The sequence below is a fragment of the Trachypithecus francoisi genome, unplaced genomic scaffold (genome assembly GCF_009764315.1).
Source record: "Trachypithecus francoisi isolate TF-2019V2 unplaced genomic scaffold, Tfra_2.0 Contig01461, whole genome shotgun sequence".
NCBI lineage: Eukaryota > Metazoa > Chordata > Mammalia > Primates > Cercopithecidae > Trachypithecus > Trachypithecus francoisi.
Genome location: NW_022681433.1, coordinates 2077801 through 2104070, shown reverse-complemented (window position 1 = coordinate 2104070; position 26270 = coordinate 2077801). Strand labels below are relative to the sequence as shown.

At 45.3% G+C, this 26270-nt stretch overlaps 1 protein-coding gene and 2 long non-coding RNA genes across 3 annotated transcripts; 2 read left to right on the top strand and 1 right to left on the bottom strand.

Moving 5' to 3' along the window:
- Positions 1-2313, bottom strand: LOC117096866. The gene is made up of 2 exons (XR_004442686.1): positions 1364-2313; positions 1-1270 (listed from the first exon to the last, which is right to left on the bottom strand). It is a non-coding gene; the product is annotated as an uncharacterized LOC117096866 (long non-coding RNA).
- RGCC (regulator of cell cycle) lies at positions 2286-22665 on the top strand. The gene is made up of 5 exons (XM_033234184.1): positions 2286-2637; positions 3124-3309; positions 11799-11906; positions 20598-20660; positions 22269-22665. Exons 1-5 carry the CDS (start codon positions 2589-2591, stop codon positions 22274-22276), a joined length of 414 nt encoding a protein of 137 aa, XP_033090075.1. The 5' UTR covers positions 2286-2588; the 3' UTR covers positions 22277-22665.
- LOC117096861 lies at positions 3318-8742 on the top strand. The gene is made up of 2 exons (XR_004442683.1): positions 3318-8235; positions 8515-8742. It is a non-coding gene; the product is annotated as an uncharacterized LOC117096861 (long non-coding RNA).
- Positions 22666-26270: the final 3605 nt, after the last annotated feature.

Below are 26270 nucleotides of genomic sequence, written 5' to 3'. Positions count from 1 at the left end.
TACAAGGATGTTCATAGCAGCTTTATTTATATTAGCCAATGACTAATCAAACCAATTTCGTTATTCTACTTCTAGATATAGATGTTAGAGAGTCTTAATCATGTACCCAAGAAGACAGGTGCAAGAATATTCATTGCAACACTATTTACAACAGCAACAACAACAACAACAACAACAAAATAACAACTCAAATGTCCACCCTCAGGAGGATGCATTAATACTGCAATAACATAGATGAATCTCACAGACATTATGTTAAGCAGAAGAAGCCAGGTGTAAATGAATACATGCAATGTAGTTTTGTTTTAAGGAGTTCTACAATAGGCAAAACTAATTCCTACTGACAGGATTCGGAATCAGGATTCCTTATGGGGTGCTACTGATTAGAAAATAGCATAGGGACCCTTCGGAGGTGATGATATATTACATCTTCATCTGAATGGTAATTACACAGGTATTTACACAAGTAAACATTTATTAAACTGTACACTCAAGATTTGTGTACTTTGTTGTATGTTTAAGTTACGTCTCGAAAATATCGGAAGCAAGCATGACTAAATGTTAACATACGTTAATTCTTGGTGGTGGGTACACACAGTATTACTCAATTTCTACGTTTTCCTATATATTAAAATATATTTATAATTAGGAAAAAGAGAGGGCACTAGTCCTTTGGAGTCAAGTGACACTCATCCCAGAGGTGGTGACACTCCATTTGAGTCCGGGCCCCTTGCCCAGCCATGTCCCCAGTGTGTGGGCAGGTTCCCTTACAGTGGGGTGCAGCTGACAGTAGCCAACCAATCTCTCCTGGGCAGAGAGCTTCTTCATTTGTTTGGTAAATTATAGTGGCTGTTAAAGATGGGACTGTTGTGTAGGCTCCTCTGAAGATCAGCTCGACTGATTCTTTAGCTGACAGGGGCCCTGAGCCATCATGCAAGAGCTGGGTTAGATATCTACTTCCCTGCACCCCAGCTCTGGCCAAAGGGAGAGGCTGCATTTGAAAGTAGCCCCATGGCCTCAGCTCCCAGATTGGCTGCTGGTCTGTTAGCTCAGGGCATCACCAGTGGGTGCCAGGGGCAGGTCGAAGAGAATGAGGGATGGAGAGAGAGAAAAAAAGAATGTAAAAGGGGATAAAGAAAAAGGGAAGGAAAAGACAAAATGAAAGCTGCAGATGCCTTGTCGTGTTGCTTCCAGGACCTGGGTTCTCTCTTTATTTCTTCCTCCTCTCGGCTGCCCAGCTGTCCACCTTGCAGGAACTCAGAGCTTCCCCCTGTGGAAGGAGGAGCGGGTAGTGAGGCCAAAAGTGTCTCTCAAACGACACAGACCTGCCTTTCTACCACTAAGTGACTGACCCGCTACTTACCCTCTCTGCGTCTCAGTTTTCCCGCTGGCAAAACAGGGGCAATAATTCCACCTCTCAGGGCTGCTGCCGGGAGCTGAAAACTGTGCACACCAAGTCCTGACGCCTCGGAGGTCCTCGACCAGCGGCGTTAAGATGCCTCCTTCCCTCTGAGTCTGTGGGTCAGAGACCCTCGCAGCGCTGCCCGACAGAACTTCCTGCCGTGAAGGCTGCTGAGCGCTTGAAACGTCTCTAGTGCTAAGGAGAGGTTGAGTGTTTCATTCCGTTGCAAGTTAATTGCTCTACATTTAATTAGCTGTCTGCGGCGAGAGGCTAGCGCTTAGCTCAGCGCACAGTCCAGGGCAGGGACTGCCCCCGCAGGCCGCGGGACAGGGTGGCTCCTTACTCCGTGGACACTGCAAGGCGCCCGGTTCGCGCTGCGTGGACCCAGTAGTTTCTTCCCATAATAACCCCCTTCTGGATAAAATCAGGCTGGCGGGAGCGTCCTGGACCGTAGTTCAAGCCCCCGCGCTCCGCGGTGGGAACGGTTCAGGACTCCCCCAACTTCTGCTCCTTTCGCCCCCGACCCTTTCACTCCGCCCGCCCACCATCTCGGAAGTCCCCTTGAGACAATGCGGAGGGGACCTCCGCGTCCCCGACACCCAACTGGGCCACGGCCGCGGGCTCCTTCGTCCCTCGCCGCCAGCGAGGGAGGCTCTGCATGCCCACGTCCACTGCACAGCCGAGGAAACTGCGACTCGCGGAGGTGCCGGGCACGCAGCGGGAAGCAGCGGAGCTCGCGCCCAGCAGTCAGCTCTGGTGTCGCCGAGGACACCGCGTGGGCCGGGTTGTCAGGGCGCGCGGGCGACAGGCGGGTAAATATTTGGGGCTGTAACCCGGGCTCCGGCGACTCCTCGTCACTGCGGTTCCAGGGAGGGCGCGTGGCGAGGGCGGTGCCTGGGGGCAGGGGCCTCCTTGGAGGGCGGCGGAGACAGACCCATCGCCTCGGCCCCGCAGCCCCGCCCCGGCCCCGCCTCCGCCCGGGCCGCCAGAGGCTATAAGATCTAGGAGCCGGAGCCGGAGCCGGCCGGAGGTTTGGCGCGGATCGTGCTGGGAGCGGCGCGGCTGGAGCGCAGCGCCGAAGGGACTAGCAAGGCGGGAGTGTGCGGGACAGCGAGCCCCGGAGTAGCCCAGGCTGCCACCTCGCAGGACCCAAGGCCACGCACGCCGGGCCCCGCTGAGCCGCCTCATGAAGCCGCCCGCGGCGCAGGGCAGTCCCGCGGCCGCCGCGGCCGCAGGTGAGTGCGGGGTCCGGGGTCCCCTTAAAGTCCCGGCTGTGCAGATGGCTGGTGAGAAAGGAGGCGCCCCATGTCGTCCCTTTACACCCGCCACCCTTCCATCCTCCCCGGCGGGACCCTGTCCCCGGTCGTCCAGCGCGGGCGGCTGCAGCCTCCTTCCCGGCCCGGGCTGGCCCCCATGTCCCACCTTCCCGCCACCACCAGCTCCGCGCGCGCCGGGGGTTGGGGCAAGCGTGGGGAGGAGTCTGGCCGCGACCCTGGGCCTGGCGGAGGCTCCGTTTTCTTGTCTGAAACGGACTTGTTAATAGAACGCACTTCGGGGATGGCGGAGAAGACTACAAGGTAACAGCGACTGCGTAGCTGTCACTTGGCAGAGGCGCCAAGTGTCAGTTATCTTCGGGAACCGTGGAGGCCCCTCCTGGCCCTGGGAGGTGGTCTCGCTGCCCCCCTGACTTCCGTGCACTGAGTCCCCGGCCCTGCCCGCAGCCCCGGCCCTGGACTCGGCGGCCGCGGAGGACCTGTCGGACGCGCTGTGCGAGTTTGACGCGGTGCTGGCCGACTTCGCGTCGCCCTTCCACGAGCGCCACTTCCACTACGAGGAGCACCTGGAGCGCATGAAGCGGCGCAGCAGCGCCAGCGTCAGCGACAGCAGCGGCTTCAGCGACTCAGAGAGTAAGTGCAGCCCCCGCTAGGATGGCGCCGGGATCTCCCAGTTCCCAGCACCTGGCCCGCGAAGGTTGCGGCCTCAGTTTTCTTACCTGTAAACTGAGGAATGGTGTCCAGGAACCTAGTCCTGAAGCTCAAAGCAGTAGGCCGAGCAGTGGCGGGGCCCCTGACGATAATCACGGGAAAGGTTGGTCCACCTGCCGTCCACAGGTGTGTTGTGTCACCAGGCAGGCGAGTTTAAGCAGCTTGCCCCGACTGAGCCAGACAGGACTCCCTGGACCTGCACCAGGCCTTTCCACAGTTTCCCTCCTCTTCTCCTTTCCCGTGCCTCTCCCCTCTCAGCTGTAACTTTGCAGATGTAGAATAGGTGCCAGTGGAATGAGGGGGCACAGTGGGGACATGGGAGGGCGCAGAACGGAAACATTCATGAAACCAGGAAAGGTTTCATAAGCCCAAACTGCTGTTCCTGGGATTTATGAAATAACTGTTTGCATTTTCATCTGGCCCTGAGCTCTCAGACTTGTTGCTCCATTGCATGCATTTATGAAAATCTTTGGCACTGCTGAGTTCAAGTATTTTTCAGCCAGGTCCTCCACCAGGCTGGAGGGGGAGCCAGAGAGCACATGGGCATGAAGGTGCTTCCTGGTGACCTTTCTCACAACGGAGACTACCCCAGGGTCTCTTTGTCCTGAACAACTTTGTCAACAACAAAACAACAACAACCACGAGACAGCTTTTCCCAGGAGCTCACATGTCCTGGGAGGATTCAAACAGCAAATTAGGTGCCTTTTTAGTATTACATGATTGTTGGTTTCAAATCCAGAATTACTTACTGTTTTTCAAAGTGCAAAGTCAATTTTAAACTCTTCCGTGTTATTCTTCAACCTTTAATCCCTAGATGGGTTACAGGCATGAATGTCACTCCTTTTGCTGCCCTTGACTCAGGACGTGAAAGTGATGGCCTTTCCTTGTGATTCTCTTGTTTTGAAACCTGGAACTCTTCCTTGTTCCCGGGCTAAGACTCGGGGCTAGACTTGAACGTGAGCTACCCTTCTGCAAAGGGATAATTGCACTCACCACCCTGGTCAGGGTTTGACTCAGAAAGCTGAGTTCCAGCTTGAGTTTCCTTGGCAGCATTGCCAGAGCGTTAGACCAAGCTGCAGCTTTTGAGGTGAAAGGGGATGGAAGAAAGTACTGTTACTTTTCCACTTAGAATTTTTGGACTTTGTTCCTAATGAACAGGTTCATTTTCAATTTCAAAGCGAAGTGTTTACATTTTGGAAATTTGTCTCAATTCCTAAGGCCAAACTTAAATATGTCTCCTTTTACTGGGGCATGGAGCAAGTTATTCATCAAATACAGATTCTCCCATGGAAAAGAAAGCTGGGACAGTGTGTCACTGCAGCTCTGTGGCAAAGAACAGCTCCTTTCTAAGCAACAGCTTCACTCTGCTAGAATAGGTCTGAGAGTGCCCATCCATGGCTGATTGCAACTTCCACTGAGTGAGATTTCAGATCTAGGATCTGTTTTCAGATGCCTTAAAGAGAAGGCATAGAAACACATTCTTAGCAGTTGCAGGGGAGATAGTTGGGATAGTTTGTAGTTTTGCTTAGGTTATATGTGTTTATTTTGTTTTCTGCTTTTGTTGTTAACTGACTAACCTGTAGTTTGGTGGTTAGAGAAGTGATGGGAAGAATATAAAGAAAGCTCAGATGACATTTGTCTTTGCTTTAAATGTGTAGTTTTTCTCTCACAAGGCTGGTTAGAAATATTGTTGGCAGAAGCTGTGTGTATCTAAATGGTAATTTCTTAAGGAAGCATAATATGTGTATCTTAATTGCTGCCAAGAATTGAGCACAGACATTTGTTATACTCGTTTGTCTGTTTAATGCTCTTTCTGTGGAAGAGAGAATGCTTAAGAGAGGTAGATACTACTGAAATTTAGCTCATCAAGAGGGAGACAAACCAGGATAATGATAATAACAGCAGCTCACTTTTAGCAAATCCTTGCTATGAGGATGATGATGATTTATTAGCTAGAATGGGAACCATGTCTTCACGAACAGACTGAAGTCCTTTTGAGCCCAGATCACATGCCTGTTTGTCAATGATGGCCGTTTGTGAAGGTGTCTCTCTGAGGCGGTGGTCAGCTGGCAGGGTGAGTGGAGCCTAGTTTGAGCCTTGTCAAAACCCTGGATGATGAGTGGGATTTAGTTTCTCTAGCTGTGAAATTGAAAGGATGCTATTTAATAGTGCTATTAGGTAGAAAATATTTGCTCTGTTGAACGCTTTCAAAATATCATTACAATGTACACGCTGTGCTATACCACATAGATACATTGGAGCCAGTGTCTCGCATGAAAATATTTTGGATGAAGCTGTAAACCAATGTTACCTCTGTTTTTTTGCTCTAGTTTTTACAGCTCTGTCTGAAGGTGCACCAACCTTACAAGGAAGATCAAACAGTAATTGTGTTCTTTGAAGAATACTTCTTCCTTCTCATTAAAAAAAAATTTAGGTTGCTTACACTCAAAGGCAAAAAATAGCCATTCCCTCTACTGAAAGAAACAAGCTACTCAGATAGGAAAGAAGAACAGATATTTAATAAGGAAATACTCCTTCCCGTTCCCACTTTGAGGGAGGCCTCTTAAGACGTGAAGAGGACCAAAATAACAATTACAGTATAACTTCACATGGGTGGAGGGTGTGTGGAATTCAAATGTAGTTGATCAAAATAGAGTTGTTACTTTCCTTTAGACTTGATTCCAACATGTAAAAAAAATCAGGCACTTTAGTGGGAGTAATTTTAACTTCAGCAGTAAAAGGGTAATGCAATTAAGAGTTAGGGTAGTGTTTCTCAAACCTCATCCTCAGAGGTCCTTTAGAAATTGACTACCTTTGGTTTGAATTTATTTTTAGAAATATATCTTCTTTTCAGTATTTTTAAAACTGTAAAAGGTACACCATGATTTCTCAAATGTGTTAAATGAAATTTTAACTCATTATGTTTCAAGTTTTAACCAGTGTGTTGACTTTATAAGACATTTATGATATTAACTTAAACTTTAAAAGGTGGTATGCACTTATATCTTTAATATATTGGGGTTTCACATAATTTTTCCTTTGAAGGGGGAAGTGTTTTGCTGCTCAGTAAAAAAGGTCTGAAGTCTACTGAGTATGCTAGGGTTATTATGATATTGTAGGACCATTTAGGGAATGAGGAACCGGCTTCCTTAGCATCAGCAAGACTAAGAACACCTGCATATCTTTGCCTAGATTATTCTGGCCTGGCCCTGGGAGAGGGGACCTTGTGGGCCCTGGAGAACCAGCATGACAGTTGGCTTATGTGGCTTAGAAGTCACTGAGGCTGGAACCTGAACTTGTTCAAGCCATGAGAGAATAAGGCCAGTGAGGAGCTTTCAGGGTTCCCTGGTACTGTGTTAGCAATTCCGCATGGGTGACAGGTCTTGTGATGCTTGGCAAGGCATATAGAGGGACGGCGCGGTCCCAGAAAGGGAGCTGGGACAACGGTGGAGTAGCTGAGGAAAGAGGCTCTTCCTTATTTTGCCCCACTTTGGCGAGGCTATCAAAATTTCGATTTTCAGGAGGAGAATTCAACCCACACTCCCAGCCATTCCCTGTGGCAAAAGGGAGACAGGTCCAAAGCTTTCTTTTTCTCAGTTAATTACTATAGTTTGCTTGCTTTAAACGTGTGGGAGTGTGGGATCCTTCTATATTTACAGGAGCCTTGGGCAAGGTTTACTGTCTGTGGTTTTACTTCCCTCTGGAGCAGCACGTGGACATGCGCTAACCCTAAATTACCTTTCTCCCAACCCCCGAGCTAAAAAAACACACCTACCTTTTAAACAAGCCTCTATTTTGCAGCAGAGTTTCTCCAACTCTGTTAGTTGTATATTTCATATGCCTTCCTTTCTTTTGATGGTGCCTTAGAAAACATGGTCCCAGAATTTGAGGTTCCTGGCTTCAGTACACTAAGTGGATTTGCCAGGGATGTTTCTCATGGGAATTTGAGATACATGTGAGGTGGTACTTCAGAGCTGATTGAAACCAATGTTGTAAGGCCCTCAAATAGCCTTACACCTGCCAGGGTTCCCCAAATCATCACTGTTCTAGGTCTCTCGAGCCTCTATTAATAGCAACACCTGATACCCACACGGGGCAGTAATACATGAATATGTGATCAGCCAGCAACACATTGCTGTCATTTAATCAGACTCACTGGCTATTATTTTTGCAAGGAATAGAGTTCCAGGGGAGAGAAAAGAATGGGATGTCAGGCCTTGCCTACCTTGAAATCTGTCTAGGCGCCTTGCGTGAGATTTTGCCCATTGTATGTTCCTAATAAAACTCTGTGGAAAGAAATTTTATTGGTTGAGGGTAAAGAGAAGTCTAGAGCTTGGGGTACCTCTGTGTGTTGAGGGTTTGTTCTTGGGAGGTTTGTTCTAGGATGCCACCGAAGAGAAAGTTCTCTTAAGAATTTTACTGCTCTCTCTCGAGAAGAGGGAGAATCTTGATTCTGTTTATTCTCTGCGATTACCTTTTCTGTCTCAGGAGTGCTATTCTTCACTTTGCTAGGAACTTTAGGATTAAATCATTAAATCTGCAGGCATTATACACAGATTATTAAGTTATTCTTCTTCTAACAAGGAAGAAACGGAGTGACTCGTACAGGGTCATGCAGTTTTCATGTGGCCTCTAGACACCCACTTGCCAGTGGCATAGACGCTAGATGCCCACTCGCCAGTGGTATAGCTTTGGGGCCTTGAGGGCTCTCTTATTTTCTGTGCCATACATGACGTGTAGATAATCATCACAGGGTGCACCTCAGCTGCAGCAGGTTTGGCTCAAGGATGCTGGCGGTCGGCTTCCTCTTGGTGGTCGGAGGTTGAACATTTCAGAACTTGGAGTTGGGTCTGTTCCAGATTGTACACCTCATGGAAAGGGAGTGAAGTCATGGTGTGGCAATGAGCCGGGGCGTGAGCTAATGTGTGTGTGTGTGTGTCAGCGGGGTGGGGGTGGGGTGTGTGGGCAGGGTGGGGGCGGGCAGGAGGAAGTGAGCGTAGCTATGCTGCCATCCATGCCTCCGTGTGCATGTGTTTCTATATAAATAGATATTGTAACTAGTACTTTTCCCCCTCTTCCTCCCTCACCATGGGAGTGGCTGTCAGTTTTGTCTGTATATTTTCTCAGTTTGGGAAAAACACTCATGTCAAGAAGGCGTTTAGTCTGTGAACCTAAAGGATTAGAGGACAGCCCTGGCAATATTCTGGATCTACGGCTCATTCTCTACAGATTCTCTCCAGGCCCCATGAGTTATGCTGAGTTTTTCCCTGAATCTTTGCTGGATTCCTTTTTTCCCCTGCTACCATCCTCTTTTGTAATGGCCTTTCCATATCTAGATTGTTCCTTCTCCCACCATTCAACAGTGTTTGACCTCCTTGCCTGTGAGGTGCACAAACTGTGGTGTCTTTCTCCCCCTGCAGAGGAGTGTACGTGGATGGAAGCTTGCTGGAGAGTTGGGGCAGAAAAGAGCTGAAGTTCAAAGTCAGGGAAGGGCCTGTGGTGCACGCCGGGTGGGTGGAGTGAGCGGTGGCGTGTGGAAAGTTGCTCTCCTAGGCCAGCTGCTTGTGGGAGATAGAGAGTGGAGGTGTGGTCCCTGCCATCTGGGCCAGCCAGTCTCTGGGCCAGGGATGGGGGTGAAGCTCTCCGGTATCCTTCAGAGCCACAGATAACGTGCCAAGGGCCTCGTATTTTCTGGCTCGGAGTCTAAGCACGAGGTCTGCCTCCTCAGGACCCTCTGTGGTTTTCTCGCCCCTAAATCTTTTCTCATCTTCTCCTCATGAGTTTCTCAGGCTTCATTTGCGGCAATTCTCCTGTGACTGCATGGTGAAAACAGTAAGGCTGCCTTGCAGGTCTGCAGTGGGTGTGGCCAGCTTCCTGTGTGTAGGGGAAAGGCCTTCCCTTGGGAGAACTGGAGAGCTCCTTTGGAGGTGGGTTTGGTTGAGGGAGCCAGCAGGAGGGCTTCCCAAGAAAGGTTCCACAGAGTCTAAGGGTCCTAAGAAATAGTAGCAGGAACACCACAAAAAAGTGTCCCGTGGTCAGGTACACCGGGGAAATGGGGCTGGTTTTGTTTAACCACAAGTCTTTTCAGGATGTTGGAAGTGGGCGTGCCCACAGGAATGAACACGGGAATTGGTTAAGGGTAAAGAGAAGTCTAGAGCTTGGGGTACCTCTATGTTGAGGGTTTGTTCTTGGGAGGTTTGTTCTAGGATGCCACCGAAGAGAAAGTTCTCTTAAGAATTTTTGGTGTTTCTCAGGGGTACTTGATCACACAGCCCTTGGAGGATCAGCATTCTGAGGAATGTGTTTTTGGGGAAATGTAGGTTTCAGGGTCCAGGGTTTTGGATCTCAGTCCATGTTCATTCCTCAAAGCCCAGTGATGGTGCTGGTTTCAGGTGAGCTGGGCTGGATCTCTGAAGGAAGCAAAGATTGTGAGGGTTGCTCTCAAGGGTCTTCTGGGCATGTTTGGAAAAGTGGACAAGATGGCAGTGTCAGGGCAAAAAGAACAGGGGGCAGGTAGGCCCCTGGGCAGGAGAGGGTGGGGGGAAAGGGAGCCAGGAGAGGCACCTGAGAAGTTGTGGCAGCCTCTTAGGGACAAAGCTGAATTTCCCTGAGACCAGAAACCTCTTCTTCCAAAAACCCTCATCCTTTTTATACTGGGCCTATCTCTTGTCACTTAAGCAAATTCCTTTTCAGTTAACGGGACCAAAAAGAGATGTTTTTGCCTCCTCCTGAGCTGGAGGTAATTGGCTTAAAGTGGAAGAATCCCGAGGAAGCGGGGACCTGGTCAGGCCCGCATCATTCCCCTGCCCTCTCACACCTGAAGAGCCACTTCTCTGCTCCAACTGCGGCTGGCTTTGTGTTTTGTTTTAACCAGGAAGGCTGTTCCCCGTGACCTCAGGGGCCACATCCTGCTTCTGCTGCCTGCCTTGCCTTTGCACCCTTTGAGTCAGTGCTGCTCAGCCAGCAGCCCCTTTCTGAGTCACAGCCACACAACTGGGCCAACTGTGGGTTGATTTCCTTCCCCGTAGCAGGACTTAGAGAATCTCAGAACTTTAGAGCTAGAAGTGCCTTTAAGGATTATTTAGTCCACCTTCCCTTTCTGTTGATAAGTAAGCTAGGCCCAGAGATACCATCTTGTTCAAAGGCACCCTAGTACTTAGTAGTTGACTAGATGGTCCCCTTGACTCCCAGCTCAGCCTTGAACTTCTGGGGCCTCATCTTGGTGTCGTTCAAGTCTTTGAAGGTAGGAGAATAGAGGGAGCCATGACATCACTCCAAGTGTCTAATAGATGAACTTCCAGGAGAAGATGTCTTTATCTTTGACCTTCTGGCTTATCTGAAGAGTACAGACTCTTAGGAAAACCTCTTTTAAGTAAAAGAGTGGATTATTAAATTATAGGATAGCAAGACAGCAAAGATCTCTCTTGAGCAGGGAAAGAGGATTAAGTCATGGGATACCAGATGTTTGTATATTAGGAGGCTCAGAGGGCAGAAGGGACATATTTCACATGAGATGATTCCTTTTGCCTAAAATCCTTACCCCCTCACCCCCACCATCAACCAAGCACTGGTCATGATGATCCTATCACCCCCTTCCTGTATTAGGGAGCAAGGGCCTTTGGTGTACTTAATTGGACACACTCACACTCACACTCTCACGCTCACATACTCACACGCACACTTACACACTCTCACGCACACTCTCACACGCTCTCACGCACACACACTCATGCACACACACACACTCGCACTCACGCATACACACACTCATACACTCACACACACTCTCACTCTCACACACTGTCTCACACAGACTCTCTCACACACACCCCCTCACTCACACACACTTTCATGCACACTCACGCATACTTTCTCTCACACACAAACACTCTCAAACACACACACACAAACACACTCCCCTGTCTTGAATCATTTTGGGGGCATAAACATAAAACCTGGAAATCAACCTGTTTTCTTTTCTTTCTTTGTTTTTTTGTTTTGAGACAGAGTCTCACTCTGTCGCCCAGGCTGGAGTGCAGTGGTGATCTTGGCTCACTGCAACCTCCACCTTCCGGGTTCAAGCGAGTCTGCTGCCTGAACCTCCTGAGTAGCTGGGGCTGCAGGCGCACACCTTCATGCCTGGCTAGTTTTTGTATTTTTAGTAGAGAGGGGTTTCGCCATGTTGGCCAGGCTGGTCTTGAACTCCTGATCTCTGGTGATCCACCTGCTTCAGTCTCCCAAAGTGCTGAGATTACAGTCATGAGCCACCACGCCTGGCTGTTTTCTTTACTATAGATTTGCAGCTTTGGCTTATTTTGAAGACAAATTGTTGGTTATCAATAGACCATAAAGTGATAAGTCTATAGTCTCATGAGTACTATTTCTAATGAGTACATTTTCCTTCCTGAAAGGTGCAGATTCACTTTATAGGAACAGCTTCAGCTTCAGTGATGAAAAACTGAATTCTCCAACAGACTCTACCCCAGCTCTTCTCTCTCCTGCTGTCACTCCTCAGAAAGGTAAGGTCATTAGTTGGAATTGGAGTTTTCTGCTTTTTAATTCCTCTCCCCTTCTCAATCCCTTCTCTGTCCCTTTTATGCCTAAACAATCTTTCTCAAATGTACAAAACATGTAGGTAAGACTAATATCTTAATACTGTAGAGTATAAAGTGGAATTTTTTTATTCTCAGGATTTTAATCAGTGTGAACGTGAAATCAGATAATTTGGGGCAGAAAACCTGAAGTCACAGGGAGAAAGAAAACTTGGAGACCAGACTGTTCTCTCTCATCTGATGTAATCAAGACTGTGCAAATGACAGTGTTTCTTAGGAGTCTCCTCCCAGACTTGCTGGTTCTAGAATTTATTTATTTATTTATTTTTTAAATTTATTTATTTATTTATTTATTTATTTAATTTATTTTTTTATTATTATACGTTAAGTTCTAGGGTACATGTGCATAACGTGCAGGTTTGTTACATATGTATACTTATGCCATGTTGGTGTGCTGCACCCATCAACTCGTCAGCACCCATCAATTCATCATTTATATCATGTATAACTCCCCAATGCAATCCCTCCCTCCTCCCCCTCCCCATGATAGGCCCAGTGTGTGATGTTCCCCTTCCCAAGTCCAAGTGATCTCATTGTTCAGTTCCCACCTATGAGTGAGAACATGCGGTGTTTGGTTTTCTGTTCTTGTGATAGTTTGCTAAGAATGATGGTTTCCAGCTGCATCCATGTCCCTACAAAGGACGCAAACTCATCCTTTTGATGGCTGCATAGTATTCCATGGTGTATATGTTCCACATTTTCTTAATCCAGTCTGTCACAGATGGACATTTGGGTTGATTCCAAGTCTTTGCTATGTGAATAGTGCCGCAATAAACATACGTGTGCATGTGTCTTTGTAGTAGAGTAATTTATAATCCTTTGGGTATATACCCAGTAGTGGGATGGCTGGGTCATATGGTACATCTAGTTCTAGATCCTTGAGGAATCGCCATACTGTTTTCCATAATGGTTGAACTAGTTACAATCCCACCAACAGCGTAAAAGTGTTCCTATTTCTCCACATCCTCTCCAACACCTGTTTCCTGACTTCTTAATGATTGCCATTCTAACTGGTGTGAGATGGTATCTCATTGTGGTTTTGATTTGCATTTCTCTGATGGCGAGTGATGATGAGCATTTTTTCATGTGTCTGTTGGCTGTATGGATGTCTTCTTTTGAGAAATGTCTGTTCATATCCTTTCCCCACTTTTTGATGGGGTTGTTTGTTTTTTCTTGTATATTTGTTTGAGTTCTTTGTAGATTCTGGATATTAGCCCTTTGTCAGATGAGTAGGTTGCAAAAATTTTCTCCCATTCTGTAGGTTGCCTGTTCACTGTGATGGTAGTTTCTTTTGCTGTGCAAAAGCTCTTTAGTTTAATGAGATCCCATGTGTCAATTTTGGCTTTTGCTGCCGTTGCTTTTGGTGTTTTAGACATGAAGTCCTTGCCCATGCCTATGTCCTGAATGGTACTACCTAGATTTCTTCTAGGGTTTTTATGGTATTAGGTCTAACATTTAAGTCTCTAATCCATCTTGAATTAATCTTCGTATAAGGGGTAAGGAAAGGATCCAGTTTCAGCTTTCTACTTATGGCTAGCCAATTTTCCCAGCACCATTTATTAAATAGGGAATCCTTTCCCCATTTCTTGTTTCTCTCAGGTTTGTCAAAGATCAGATGGCTGTAGATGTGTGGTATTATTTCTGAGGACTCTGTTCTGTTCCATTGGTCTATCTCTGTTGTGGTACCAGTACCATGCTGTTTTGGTTACTGTAGCCTTGTAGTATAGTTTGAAGTCAGGTAGCGTGATGCCTCCAGCTTTGTCCTTTTGACTTAGGATTGTCTTGGCAATGCGGGGTCTTTTTTGGTTCCATATGAACTTTAAAGCCGTTTTTTCCAATTCTGTGAAGAAAGTCATTGGTAGCTTGATGGGGATGGCATTGAATCTATAAATCACCTTGGGCAGTATGGCCATTTTCACGATATTGATTCTTCTATCCATGAGCATGGTATATTCTTCCATTTGTTTGTGTCCTCTTTGATTTCACTGAGCAGTGGTTTGTAGTTCTCCTTGAAGAGGTCCTTTACATCCCTTGTAAGCTGGATTCCTAGGTATTTTATTCTCTTTGAAGCAATTGTGAATGGAAGTTCATTCCTGATTTGGCTCTCTGCTTGTCTGTTACTGGTGTATAAGAATGCTTGGGATTTTTGCACATTAATTTTGTATCCTGAGACTTTGCTGAAGTTGCTTATCAGCTTAAGGAGATTTTGGGCTGAGACAATGGGGTTTTCTAAATATACCATCATGTCATCTGCAAACAGGGACAATTTGACTTCTTCTTTTCCTAACTGGATACCCTTGATTTCTTTCTCTTGCCTGATTGCCCTAGCCAGAACTTCCAACACTATGTTGAATAGGAGTGGTGAGAGAGGGCATCCCTGTCTTGTGCCAGTTTTCAAAGGGAATTTTTCCAGTTTTTGCCCATTCAGTATGATATTAGCTGTGGGTTGTCATAAATAGCTCTTACTATTTTGAGGTACGTTCCATCAATACCGAATTTATTGAGCGTTTTTAGCATAAAGGGCTGTTGAATTTTGTCAAAAGCCTTTCTGCATCTATTGAGATAATCATGTGGTTCTTGTCTTTGGTTCTGTTTATATGCTGGATTACGTTTATTGATTTGCGAATGTTGAACCAGCCTTGCATCCCAGGGATGAAGCCCACTTGATCATGGTGGATAAGCTTTTTGATGTGCTGCTGAATCCGGTTTGCCAGTATTTTATTGAGAATTTTGCATCGATGTTCATCAGGGATATGGTCTAAAATTCTCTTTTTTTGTTGTGTCTCTGCCAGGCTTTGGTATCAGGATGATGTTGGCCATAAAAAGAGTTAGGGAGGATTCCCTCTTTTTCTATTGATTGGAATAGTTTCAGAAGGACTGGTACCAGCTTCTCCTTGTACCTCTGGTAGAATTCAGCTGTGAATCCATCTGGTCCTGGACTTTTTTGGTGGGTAGGCTATTAATTGTTGCCTCAATTTCAGAACCTGCTATTGGTCTATTCAGGGATTCAACTTCTTCCTGGTTTAGTCTTGGGAGAGTGTAAGTGTCCAGGAAATTATCCATTTCTTCTAGATTTTCTACTTGATTTGCGTAGAGGCGTTTATAGTATTCTCTGATGGTTGTTTGTATTTCTGTGGGGTCAGTGGTGATATCCCCTTTATCATTTTTTATTGTGTCTATTTGATTCCTGTCTCTTTTCTTCTTTATTAGTCTTGCTAGCGGTCTGTCAATTTTGTTGATCTTTTCAAAAAACCAACTCCTGGATTCATTGATTTTTTGGAGGGTTTTTTGTGTCTCTGTCTCCTTCAGTTCTGCTCTGATCTTAAGTTATTTCTTGCCTTCTGCTAGCTTTTGAATGTGTTTGCTCTTGCCTCTCTAGTTCTTTTAATTGTGATGTTAGAGTGTCAATTTAGATCTTTCCTGCTTTCTCTTGTGGGCATTTAGTGCTATAAATTTCCCTCTACACACTGCTTTAAATGTGTCCCAGAGATTCTGGTATGTTGTATCTTTGTTCTCATTGGTTTCAAAAAACATCTTTATTTCTGCTTTCATTTCGTTATGTACCCAGTAGTCATTCAGGAGCAGGTTGTTCAGTTTCCATGTAGTTGAGCGGTTTTGATTGAGTTTCTTAGTCCTGAGTTCTAGTTTGTTTGCACTGTGGTCTGAGAGACAGTTTGTTATAATTTCTGTTCTTTGACATTTGCTGAGGAGTGCTTTACTTCCAATTATGTGGACAATTTTGGAATAAGTGCGATGTGGTGCTGAGAAGACTGTATATTCTGTTGATTTGGGGTGGAGAGTTCTATAGATGTCTATTAGGTCCGCTTGGTGCAGAGCTGAGTTCAATTCCTGGATATCCTTGTGAACTTTCTGGCTCGTTGATCTGTCTAATGTTGACAGTGGAGTGTTGAAGTCTCCCATTATTATTGTATGGGAGTCTAAGTCTCTTTGTAGGTCTCTAAGGACTTGCTTTATGAATCTGGGTGCTCCTGTATTGGGTGCATATATATTTAGGAGAGTTAGCTCTTCCTGTTGAATTGATCCCTTTACCATTATGTAATGGCCTTCTTTGTCTCTTTTGATCTTTGATGGTTTAAAGTCTATTTTATCAGAGACTAGGATTGCAACCCCTGCTTTTTTTGTTCTCCATTTGCTTGGTAGATCTTCCTCCACCCCTTTATTTTGAGCCTATGTATATCTCTGCATGTGAGATGGGTCTCCTGAATACAGCAGACTGATGGGTCTTGACTCTTTATCCAGTTTGCCAGTCTGTGTCTTTTAATTGGAGCATTTAGTCCATTTACATTTAAGGTAATATGTTATGTGTGAACTTGATCCTGTCATTATGATATTAACTGGTTATTTTGCTCGTTAGTTGATGCAGTTTCTTCCTAGCCTCGATGGTCTTTACATTTTGGCATGTTTTTGCAATGGCTGGTACCGCTTGTTCCTTTCCATGTTTAGGGCTTCCTTCAGGGTCTCTTGTAAGGCAGGCCTGGTGGTGACAAAATCTCTAAGCATTTGCTTATCTGTAAAGGATTTTATTTCTCCTTCACTGATGAAACTTAGTTTGGCTGGATATGAAATTCTGGGTTGAAAATTCTTTTCTTTAAGAACGTGAGGCCGGGCGCGGTGGCTCAAGCCTGTAATCCCAGCACTTTGGGAGGCCGAGACGGGGATCACGAGGTCAGGAGATCGAGACCATCCTGGCTAACACGGTGAAACCCCGTCTCTACTAAAAATACAAAAACTAGCCGGGCGAGGTGGCGGGCGCCTGTAGTCCCAGCTACTCGGGAGGCTGAGGCAGGAGAATGGCGTAAACCCAGGAGGTGGAGCTTGCAGTGAGCTGAGATCCGGCCACTGCACTCCAGTCCGGGCGACAGAGCGAGACTCCGCCTCAAAAAAAAAGAAAAAAAAAAAAAAGAACGTTGAATATTGGCCCCCACTCTCTTCTGGCTTGTAGAGTTTCTGCCGAGAGATCTGCTGTTAGTCTGATGGGCTTCCCTTTGTGGGTAACCCGACCTTTCTCTCTGGCTGCCCTTAGGATTTTTTCCTTCATTTCAACTTTGGTGAATCTGGCAATTATGTGTCTTGGAGTTGCTCTTCTGGAGGAGTATCTTTGTGGCGTTCTCTGTATTTCCTGAATTTGAATGTTGGCCTGCCCTACTAGGTTGGGGAAGTTCTCCTGGATGATATCCTGAAGAGTGTTTTCCAACTTGGTTCCATTTTCCCCCTCACTTTCAGGCACCCCAATCAGATGTAGATTTGGTCTTTTTACATAATCCCATACTTCTTGCAGGCTTTATTCATTTCTTTTTCTTCTTTTTTCTTTTGGTTTCTCTTCTCGCTTCATTTCATTCATTTGATCCTCAATCGCTGATACTCTTTCTTCCAGTTGATCGAGTCGGTTACTGAAGCTTGTGCATTTGTCACGTATTTCTCGTGTCATGGTTTTCATCTCTGTCATTTCGTTTATGATCTTCTCTGCATTAATTAGTCAAGCTGTCAGTTCTTCCACTCTTTTTTCAAGATTTTTAGTTTCTTTGCGCTGGGTACGTAATTCCTCCTTTAGCTCTGAGAAGTTTGATGGACTGAAGCCTTCTCTCATCTCGTCAAAGTCATTCTCTGATCAGCTTTGATCCGTTGCGGGCGATGGGCTGCGCTCCTTTGCAGGGGGAGATGCGCTCTTATTTTTTGAATTTCCAGCTTTTCTGCCCTGCTTCTTCCCCATCTTTGTGGTTTTATCTGTCTCTGGTCTTTGATGATGGTGACGTACTGATGGGGTTTTGGTATAGGTGTCTTTCCTGTTTGATAGTTTTCCGTCTGACAGTCAGAAGGACTGTCTGTTGGTCTATTGGAGATTGCTTGAGGTCCACTCCAGACCCTGTTTGCCTGGGTATCAGCAGCAGAGGTTGCCGAAGATAGAATATTGCTGAACAGCGAGTGTACCTGTCTGATTCTTCCTTTGGAAGTTTCCTCTCAGGGGTGACTCCACCCTGTGAGGTGTGGGGTGTCAGACTGCCCCTAGTGGGGGATGTCTCAGGGGCTACTCTGAGCTAGGCTACTCAGGGGTCAGGGACCCACCTGAGCAGGCAGTGTGTCTGTTCTCAGATCTCAACCTCCGCGTTGGGAGATCCACAGCTCTCCCCAAAGCTGTCAGACAGAGTCGTTCGCATCTGCACTGGCCCCCGCTGCTTCCCCTATTGGACTTCAGCTGTGCGCTCTCCCCAGAGGTGGAGTCTACAGAGACAGGCAGGCTTCCTTGAGCTGCTGTGATCTCCACCCAGTTGGAGCTTCCCAGCGGCTTTGTTTACCTACTTAAGCCTCGGCAATGGCGGGCGCCCCTCCCCCAGCCTCGCTGCTGCCTTGCGGATAGATCTCCGCAGACTGCTGTGTTAGCAGTGAGGGAGGCTCCGTGGGCGTGGGACCCTCCCGGCCAGGTGTGGGATATATTCTCCTGGTGTGCCTGTTTCCTTAAAGCGCAGTATTGGGGTGGGAGTTACCCGATTTTCCAGGTGTTGTGTGTCTCAGTTCCCCTGGCTAGGAAAACGGATTTCCTTCCCCCTTGCGCTTCCAGGTGAGGCGATGCCTCGCCCTGCTTCAGCTCACGCTGGTCAGGCTGCAGCAGCTGACCAGCACCGATTGTCCGGCACTCCCTAGTGAGATGACCCCAGTACCTCAGTTGAAAATGCAGAAATCAGTGGTCTTCTGTGTCGCTCGCGCTGGGAGTTGGAGACTGGAGCTGTTCCTATTCGGCCATCTTGCTAGCCTTCTGGTTCTAGAATTTAAAACTCAGCAGTTTGCCTTTGCAGATAGTAGGATTCTTTTTATTGCATTAATTATTTAACCAATCGTTTCAGATGACCAATTTAACAATTAAATGGAGTTGTCATTATGAGATAAGCTATGATCTAACATGATTTAAAATAACAGCTCCAGCCTGTCTCTACTGTGGTATTAATAGACCAAAAATGTCTTTAAAGATGCATGAGCAGTTTCTTATTTTTTGGAACTGGTAAAATGTCTCCAGCTAGAGAGCTGAATGTTCTATTACATTGGACAAGTGCCTTTTTGAAAACAAAAGGAGTTTTTTTCCTTAAGAAAAGTTATACTTGCTGAAAATAGTTGCAGAATGCAATAAAAATGGAACATAGTTAAAAAGAAATGACAATTCCATCACTCTTTTCACTTTGGCAGTAAGACAGGACTTCGCTCTTTTTTCAAAAGAGGCATTTTAAAATTCCCTTCTCAACATAGCAACGTTAGCATCCACTGGGAATTCTGCCACTATCCAGCTCTCAGTCTGTAATGGATCTGTTGAATTCAGAGACAGAGCAGTCTAGAAAGTGGCGTAAAACATGCTCAGATTTGTTACCTGATCCTCAAGAGGTAGGAATTAAAGAGGCGGAAAAAAGCCCCTAGTGGGCTGGGCGCGGTGGCTCAAGCCTGTAATCCCAGCACTTTGGGAGGCCGAGACGGGTGGATCACGAGGTCAGGAGATCAAGACCATCCTGGCTAATACCGTGAAACCCTGTCTCTACTTAAAAATACAAAAAACTAGCCGGGCGACGAGGCGGGTGCCTGTAGTCCCAGCTACTCGGGAGGCCGAGGCAGGAGAATGGCGTGAACCTGGGAGGCGGAGCTTGCAGTGAGCTGAGATCCGGCCACTGCACTCCAGCCTGGGTGGCAGAGCAAGACTCCGTCTCAAAAAAAAAAAAAAAAAAAAAAGCCCCTAGTGGCAAATTGACTTAAAAAGCTAAGAACAATTAGCCATTTGTAGCCAGCAGTGTTAATGAATAAAACTATCCAGTACTGCATTTCAGGGAAGGCGTGAATAATGTGATGAACTCTACAGAAATAAAGTCAGCTATATGAAAAAAATCTGTACATCTCAGGCTCTAGAGAGAACCAAATCAGAATGAGGACTCGTTACCTTGTGTGGGCACCTGGAGGGGATGAGGCTGTTCTGGAACCAGAAGCCTCACGGTGCCTTCCCGGTACCATTTGGATAAGAAACAGTGAACTCTTCATTCATTTCATACTGGAGGGACTCTGAGGGCTGCAGCGTTGCCTTGGGGGGACGGCACAAGCATGAATGCATCAGAAGGCTAGTGCCGCTGGAGTGACACAATCCAGGTGTCCGCTCTGCACGGTGCTATGCTTACTGAATTTTTTGACTAATAACTCATATTCTACACAATACAAAAACCAAACTCTTTTTATCTTCCCTTCCTGCTCCTCACTCTCCTGCAAACATTTAAGACAGTGAAGGAAGATTCCTCTTCCAGGTGATGGAGAAGGGGGTGGGATGGTTGGAGAGGGTGGTGATGAACTAAAAAACAAAGAAACACTGAGGCTAGTTAGTCTTCAGGATCAGTTTCTGAGTTTACTGTATCAAAACACTGGAGCACACACTTAGGATTGGCCCAGGACACTCTTCAATAAAGTCTCTAAAGATAAGGAGGTAGATGTAAAATAGAAATAATCCATTCTATAACCCTGGACGTTCCCACATCCTGGAAAACTCAATATGAAGTCATCAACTGTCTTTGTTATGGAAACTGAACTCTCTCTCTCTCTCTCTCCCCTGTTTCACAGCCAAATTAGGAGACACAAAAGAGCTAGAAGACTTCATTGCTGATCTTGACAGAACTTTAGCAAGTAAGTACATGTCTGATATTAAAAACAAAAAAACAAACAAAAAACTAACAGACACTTCTGATAAAGTGTTGTAATGTTAACCAGCTTGCCCTGGGGCAGAAAGTTGCATCCGAAGCCTTCTTTAGGTTTAGAAACAGGACTTTAGGCCGGGCGCAGTGACTCACGCCTGTAATCCCAGCACTTTGGGAGGCCGTGGCGGGTGGATCACCTGAGGTCAGGAGTTCAAGGCCAGCCTGGCCAACATGGTGAAACCCCGTCTCTACTAAAAAATACAAAAGTTAGCTGGGCATGGTGGCGTGTGCCTGTAGTCCCAGCTACTCGGGAGGCTGAGGCAGGAGAATCGCTTGAACCCGGGAGGCAGAGGTTGCAGTGAGCCGAGATTGCACCCCTGCACTCCAGCCTGGCGACAGAGTGAGACTCTCAGAAAAAAATAATAATAATAAATAAAAATAAAATAATAATAATAATACACAGGACTCTAGTGGCTAGGAATGAAATTCTGGGATAAACTTGTGTTAAAGTAGACCACGTGCGTTTCCAAACAGTGAGAACAGGTCACCAGCAAACAGTGGCATTTTGTTTGAGAAATGGAGAGTGAGCAAGACTGGAGCATTACCATCATGATGGCCTGTCAGGCTTTTCAGAGAAGAAATGAACTGATTAACCACAAGTGCATTACTCCAACAAGCCAAAAGGGTTCCATCCCATGGGCCAGGGTCATTTTCCAGGTTAGATCTAGGGTTTGGGTGAAATCTAACTTTAAGAGGTGGGTGCCAAAAGAGAGAATTGGCTTGAGGGGCCTTTCACCAGAGACCCACGCCAGTGACTGAAAGACCTGGATTAGGTATGCATACTTGCAAGCATCCTATTTGGGAATTACACTAATGGTTACCCGTTTTGTGTGACCACAAATGTTGAGAACTGAAGACATCAAATTATAAGTGCACTAGAGGGGCCCAGAAGAAGGGACCCTCACAATCTATCTACACACTCCCTTTGCAGAGGATAAGATTGCAAGAGCCAGGAGGACCAACTCCAGCTTCTGGGATGGAAGGTTCAGCAACTCTACTGGGGGGTCCTGTTTAGTCACAGAATGGGCTGGGAGAATTTTGTCCCAGCCTCTTAATTTTCCAGTGGAAGGGTTGATTTTCTGTGAGAAGTATTTAATGCTATTCTTTGCTAAAGAGCTGGGTAAACTCTGAAAAGTTAAATCCAAAGCTGGTTATTTAAAAATAACTGTGTTCTTAACGCTCTTGCAGACAAACCTAAATATCAGATAGAAAGTCCTTGTATCATCTCTATTTGCTTGAAGATTTTACTGCCTCTTTTCTTAGGTACAGCACCATCTTACATCAGAAGACCAGGGCCTGTTTTGACAGGGATTATGATAATTGTAGCATAATTTGTGTTAGACCCATGTAACAAGCCTGTGTACTTCATGGAAATTGCAGTGGGTTGCCCAGTCATTCCAGTTAATCAAACACTCATCATGTGGGAAGCCTGGCATTGAGTTTGGTTCTTTGATGCTTGTCTGAGACAGTGTGATGTGGTTAAGCATAGGAACTGTAAGCCTCTGAGTGGATAACCTTACTTATCTCTCATTTACAGGTATGTGAAACAAGAAGAAGTTCTGAGTCCTTTCATCATAAGGGAGAAGCTTCAGAAAGCTCGGAGGACCTGCTAAAATCAGCTACTAGAATCTGCTGCCAGAGGGGACGAAGACGTGCACTCAGCCTTCCACCAGGCCACTCTCAGGCTCACCTTAAAAGCAGCCCTTGATCACATCTCTGGGCAATTTAGACAGTGAAACTGACTTTGTTCACCTGCCTGCAGCGTATTAGAACAGACGATCCATGCTAATATTGTATTTTCTCTTAAAACATAGCTTTCCTGTAATTTAAAGCGCTTTTATGAAAATATTTGTAATTAATTATATATAGTTGGAAATAGCAGTAAGCTTTCCCATTATAATATATTTTTGTATACAAATAAAATTTGAACTAGAGTCTGCTTCCTATTCTTCTTCTTTATTTTTTAAAATATATTTCCATTCAAATAATATTCTAGTGGGAGTAACATGCTTCTTGATTCCTTCGCAAGGCCCCTGGGTGCTCTCTGATTGCACTAGACAAGATGACAGTAAATTTAAAGTGTTCCTTTAGCTCATTTAGTGCTTGGGAAGGAAATGCTGGCAGACGGCTGCTGGGAAATTTTAATTTGAGGATTGTGATTTCGTTGGAAGTTAGATTTCTATTCTGTCTCTGCCCTCCTTCTCGTATCTTGGCACCATTGCAGGTGGCATGGACTCTTTCTCTGAGTTAAGGGAAATACCAGTTGTTCTTACAATCCAGGACTTAAATACGAGGGAAAGTTGAGATAGCTGGAAGACTTGAAAATGATGGTGCTTTTCTAAGATCTGTGTGTGGAGGAAGATTGATGGTGCTGGTCTTGATGGAATGTCCAGCCAACCTCAGGTGTGAAGTGTTTGACGGGTAGGCTTTGCACATAGAAGCCACTGACCCCTTCTCCCACTTGCCTTTGTAGGGGCTGGAGAGAGGCATAAAAATAAGAAAGCTCATAATTTCCTTATCTATGCTTTTCTGTCTTTAAAACCTCCTCTAAAATATCCGGGCATTACTTTCATAATCAGAATAAAGTTATTTTAAAACTCAAATCCCTAGATTCCTAAAGTACATAAATCCAAAACATAACTACTCATAATCTTACCTGTATCTTCAAAAGCTAACTACTATATTTGATCGGTTTTTTAGGGAATCGGGAAACTAAATTGCATTTTTTTAACTTTTTTCTTTTCCTCAAGCTTCTGGGAAAGCTTTTGGGTTGAACTTAAATATTTCTTTTTCAAAAAAATGAGACCTAATTAACATACTGTATCACCCAGTTCAGTGGTTTTTAGCATATTCACAGGTACTGCAGCCGTCACCACTGTCTACTTCTCTGTCTCCATGAGCTTGTCTATTCTGGACCTTTCATATAAATGGAATATGTAATCTTTTGTGTCTGGCTTCTTTCACTTAGCATAGTATTTTCAAAGTTCATCCATGAGTAGCATGAATCAGTACTTCATTTCTTTTCACGGTCAAATCATATTCCACTGTGTGGATATGCCACAATTTGTTTATCCATTCATTGGTTGGTGAAGATTTGGGTTGTTTCCACTTTTTAGTTAACTAATAATATTGTTATGAATACCCATGTATTAGTTTTTGTGTGGACATATATTTTCATTTCTCTTGGGTATATAACTAGGAGTGGAATTCCTGGGTCTTATGTTAACTCTGTTTTAACTCTTTGAGAAACTGTCAAACTTTTCCAAAGCAGTTTGGAAAACCATTTTACGTTCCCACTAGCAATGTATGAGGATTCCAGTTTCTCTTTATCCTTGCCAACTTGTTCTTGTCTCCCTTGTCATTCTAGCAGGTGGGAAGTGGTATCGTGTTGTGGTTTTGTTTTGCATTTCTTTTTTTTTTGAGACAGAGTCTCACTCTGTTGCATAGGCTGGAGTGCAGTGGCGCGATCTCGGCTCACTGCAAGCTCTGCCTCCCGGGTTCAAGCGATTCTCCTGCCTCAGCCTCCCGAGTAGCTGGGACTATAGGCACCCCTCAGCCTCCCAAGTAGCTGGGACTACAGGCACCCCTCAGCCTTCTGAGTAGCTGGGACTACAGGCGCCCACCACCACGCCTGGCTAATTTTTTTGTATTTTTAGTAGAGACGGGGTTTCACCGTGTTAGCCAGGATGGTCTCGATTTCCTGACTTTGTGATCCGCCCTCCTCGGCCTCCCAGAATGCTGAGATTACAGGTGTGAGCCACTGCGCCCGGCCTATGTTGCATTTCTGTGACTAATGGTGTCTTTTCATGTGCTTACTGACCATTTATATATCTTCTTTGGAGAAATGTCTATTCAAATCCTTTGCCCATTTTAAAATTAGGATGTCTTTTTCACTTTTTAAATTTTTGTGGGTACATAGTAGGTGTATGTATTTATGGGGCACATAAGATGTTTTGATATGGGCATGTGATGTGTAATAATCACGTCATGGAAAATGGGGTGTCCACCCCCTCAAGCATTTATCCTTTGTGTCACAATCCAATTACACAATTTTAGTTATTTTCGAATGTACAGTTAAATTGTTATTGACTACAGTCACCCTGTCGTGCTATCAAATACTAGGCCTTATTCATTCATTCCAACTATTTTTTGTGCTCGTTACCATGCCTATCTCCCCCCGACCTCCTACTACCCTTCCCAGCCTCTGGTAACCAAGCTTCTACTCTATAATTCCATGGGTTTAACTGTTGACTTTTACATCCCACAAATAAGTGAGAACATGCAATGTTTGTCTTTCTGTGCCTGGCTTATTTCACTTAACATAATGACCTCCAGTTCAATCCATGTTGTTGCAAATGACTGAATCTCATTCTTATGACTGAATAGTACTCCAGCGTGTATAAGTACCACATTTCCTTCATCCATGCATCTGTTGAGGGACATTTAGGTTGCTTCCAAATCTTGGCTATTGTGAATAGAGCTGCAACAAATATGGGAGTCCAGATACCTCTTTGATATACTGATTTCCTTTTTTAGGGGGTATATACCCAGCAGTGGGATTGCTGGAACATATGGTAGGCTCCATTTTTAGTTTTCTGTGGAATCTCCAAACTGCTCTTCATAGTGGCTGTAGTAATTTACATTCCCACTAACAGTGTACGAGGATTTCCTTTTCTCTACATCCTTGCCAGCATCTGTCATTACCTGTCTTTTGGATATAAGCCATTTCAACTGGGGTAGGATGATATCTCATCGTAGTTTTGATTTGCATTTCTCTAATCAATGATGTATGTAGAGCATCTTTTCATATGTCTGTTTGCCATCTGTTTGTGTTCTTTTGAGAAATGTCTATTTCAATCTTTTGCCCATTTTTAAATCAGATTATTAAATTTTTTTCCTATAGAGTTGTTTGAGCTCCTTATATGTCCTGACTATTAATCTGTTGTCAGATGGGTAATTTGCAAATATTTTCTCCCATTCTGTGGGCTGTCTCTTCACTTTATTGTTTCATTTGCTATGCAGAAGCTTTTTCACTTGATGTGACCCCATCTAGTCCATTTTTGCTTTAGTTGCCTGTGCTTGTGGGGTATTACTCAAGAAATCTTTGCCCAGACTGATGTCTTTGAGAGTTTCTCCAATGTTTTCTTTTTGTAGTTTCATAGTTTGAGGTCTTAGATTTAAGTGTTAAATCCATTTTGATTTGATTTTTGTATATAGTGAGAGATGGGGGTCTAGTTTGATTCTTTGCATATGGATATCCAGTTTTCCCAGCGTCATTTATTGAAGAGACTGTCCTTTGCCCAGTGTATGTTCTTGCCACTTTTGTTGAGAATGAGTTTACTGCAGGCGTGTGGATTTGGTTCTAGGTTCTCTGTTCTGTTCCATTGCTCTGTGTCTGTTTTTATGCCAGGACCACGCTGTTTTGGTTATTTTATTTTTATTTTTATTTTTTTTGAGACGGAGTCACGCTCTGTCACCCAGGCTGGAGTGCGGTGGTGCGATCTCGGCTCACTGCAAGCTCCGCCTCCCGGGTTTACAC

What these genes read in the sequence shown, in the direction of transcription:
- RGCC (XM_033234184.1), top strand. Translation starts at nt 2,589, where the DNA reads ATGAAGCCGCCCGCGGCGCAGGGCAGTCCCGCGGCCGCCGCGGCCGCA. An exon ending in CGCGGCCGCCGCGGCCGCAG is followed by an intron (nt 2,638 to 3,123) that starts GTGAGTGCGGGG and finishes CCCTGCCCGCAG; the next exon opens with CCCCGGCCCTGGACTCGGCG. An exon ending in TGCTGTCACTCCTCAGAAAG is followed by an intron (nt 11,907 to 20,597) that starts GTAAGGTCATTA and finishes CCTGTTTCACAG; the next exon opens with CCAAATTAGGAGACACAAAA.